This window comes from Elephantulus edwardii, unplaced genomic scaffold, assembly GCF_000299155.1.
Source record: "Elephantulus edwardii isolate Elephantulus edwardi_28Jun2011 unplaced genomic scaffold, EleEdw1.0 scaffold00047, whole genome shotgun sequence".
NCBI lineage: Eukaryota > Metazoa > Chordata > Mammalia > Macroscelidea > Macroscelididae > Elephantulus > Elephantulus edwardii.
This window is the reverse complement of record NW_006399797.1, coordinates 8,926,581-8,928,107: the sequence shown is the minus strand read 5'-3', so window position 1 is coordinate 8,928,107 and position 1,527 is coordinate 8,926,581. Positions and strand designations below refer to the sequence as shown.

At 37.5% G+C, this 1,527-nt stretch overlaps 1 protein-coding gene across 1 annotated transcript in view; it reads right to left on the bottom strand.

Annotated features, from left to right (window-relative positions):
• The window catches only part of LOC102860069 (TBC1 domain family member 30-like), an 83,727-nt gene that overhangs the window by 71,888 nt on the left and 10,312 nt on the right, over positions 1-1,527 (bottom strand). Inside the window, exon 2 of the mRNA XM_006886097.1 lies at positions 288-349. Within this exon, the coding sequence (XP_006886159.1) occupies positions 288-349 (62 nt within the window). The remainder of the gene's footprint in view (positions 1-287; positions 350-1,527) is intronic.

Below are 1,527 nucleotides of genomic sequence, written 5' to 3'. Positions count from 1 at the left end.
TTGATTCAGTGACTGGGATAATTGGGATGGGAGTGTCAGACACAGTGCGATTGGCACAGGACAGAGCGGAGTTTAGGGGTGTTGTACATAGGGTCGCTATGAGTCGCAGGCGACTCGACGGCACATAACAACAACAACAACATAATTTTAAAACTGACTCATCCTCATATGCATGTCCATGTGAATATTTCCACTCTGAAACTATATTTTGTATACTATAGATGCCACGAACATACTATAGATATCACAAAATGAAAGCATGTTCATAAACAAAAAAATAAAATTACCTGCTGAAAACCATTTTGACCTAAGGAAGGCTCAAGAGTGAACTTCAACTTTGTATCAACTCCTAAAAGAAAAATACATAGATGGTTTTTATTTTTTGAGAAAATAACAAGTTGCACCAGAAAAAACAAAAGATTAAGCTGATTCTGCTGATTTATCATAAATTTCCTTAAAAGAAGAGGTTAAAGTGCACAAATGCTGATTCAAGCCCGCCCTGCCCCCACAGTGTCTCGTGTAAGTAAAATTATTGATTATAAAAATGACCTAGGTTTAAAATTATGCTTATCACATAGAACTGTTATTTCCACAGATGCCTGTGAGTTTGTTGTCCCTGAGTTGGAACCAACTCATAGCTGATCCTCCAGCAGGTCTTCAGAGCCTATAGATCACTCAAGTGGGGACTCTGGGCTGGCAGGAAAATTCCCTACCCCCTAGGCCCCTAGAAGAAACAAAGCAAAAGTTATGTTATATAATCTTAGAGTTACAAAAACGTCTATTCAACTGTGACCTTATTTCAGATCAAAAGACTAGGAAAGTGAGGAATAAAAAATTTTACATTTGTTTACCTTTCAAATGAGGATAACAACATCTCAGAAGGTTGCTGTAATAATTAACTCAGAATTGTAAAACACAACTGCATCATGTTTAATAGCCGTGGAGCTCAGAAAATAGTCAGAAAATTGTTGTGAGGTGATCAAGTCAGAATTGACTCACAGGTTTTCAGAGGCAGTAAATCACACAAAAGGAGACTGGCCACATGTCTCCTGCAGAGCAGCTAGTGGACTTGAACCTTATGGCTTTTCTATTGGCAGCACAACTCCTTGTATGGAATAAGTTTCTTTAAGAATATTTAAAAACCTATCAATGACTCAGTGGCACATAACAACAACAATAAAAGTACTATTGTCTTCTATGTTGTGGAATGAGCTTTGAAGCCTGCTGGGTAAACCCACCAGGAGCTCTGTGAGAGAAAGATGGGCATTCTCCCCTCTGTGATATAGGGCCTCTGAATCCCACTGAAGGGTCAGCTATGAGTCAGTTCAACATGATGATGCATAACAACAACATGTTGTGTAATAATTCATCATAACAATTCTACTTGGATATTTTAACATATTAAGTTTCCCTTGATATTCTTTTTTTATTTAATTTTCTTTTGTTAATTTTAATGAACATTTACAGATATTTTGGATTTCCATTCATTCACTGTTGCATTTTTCTCCCTGCCCAGCCCTCCCCACC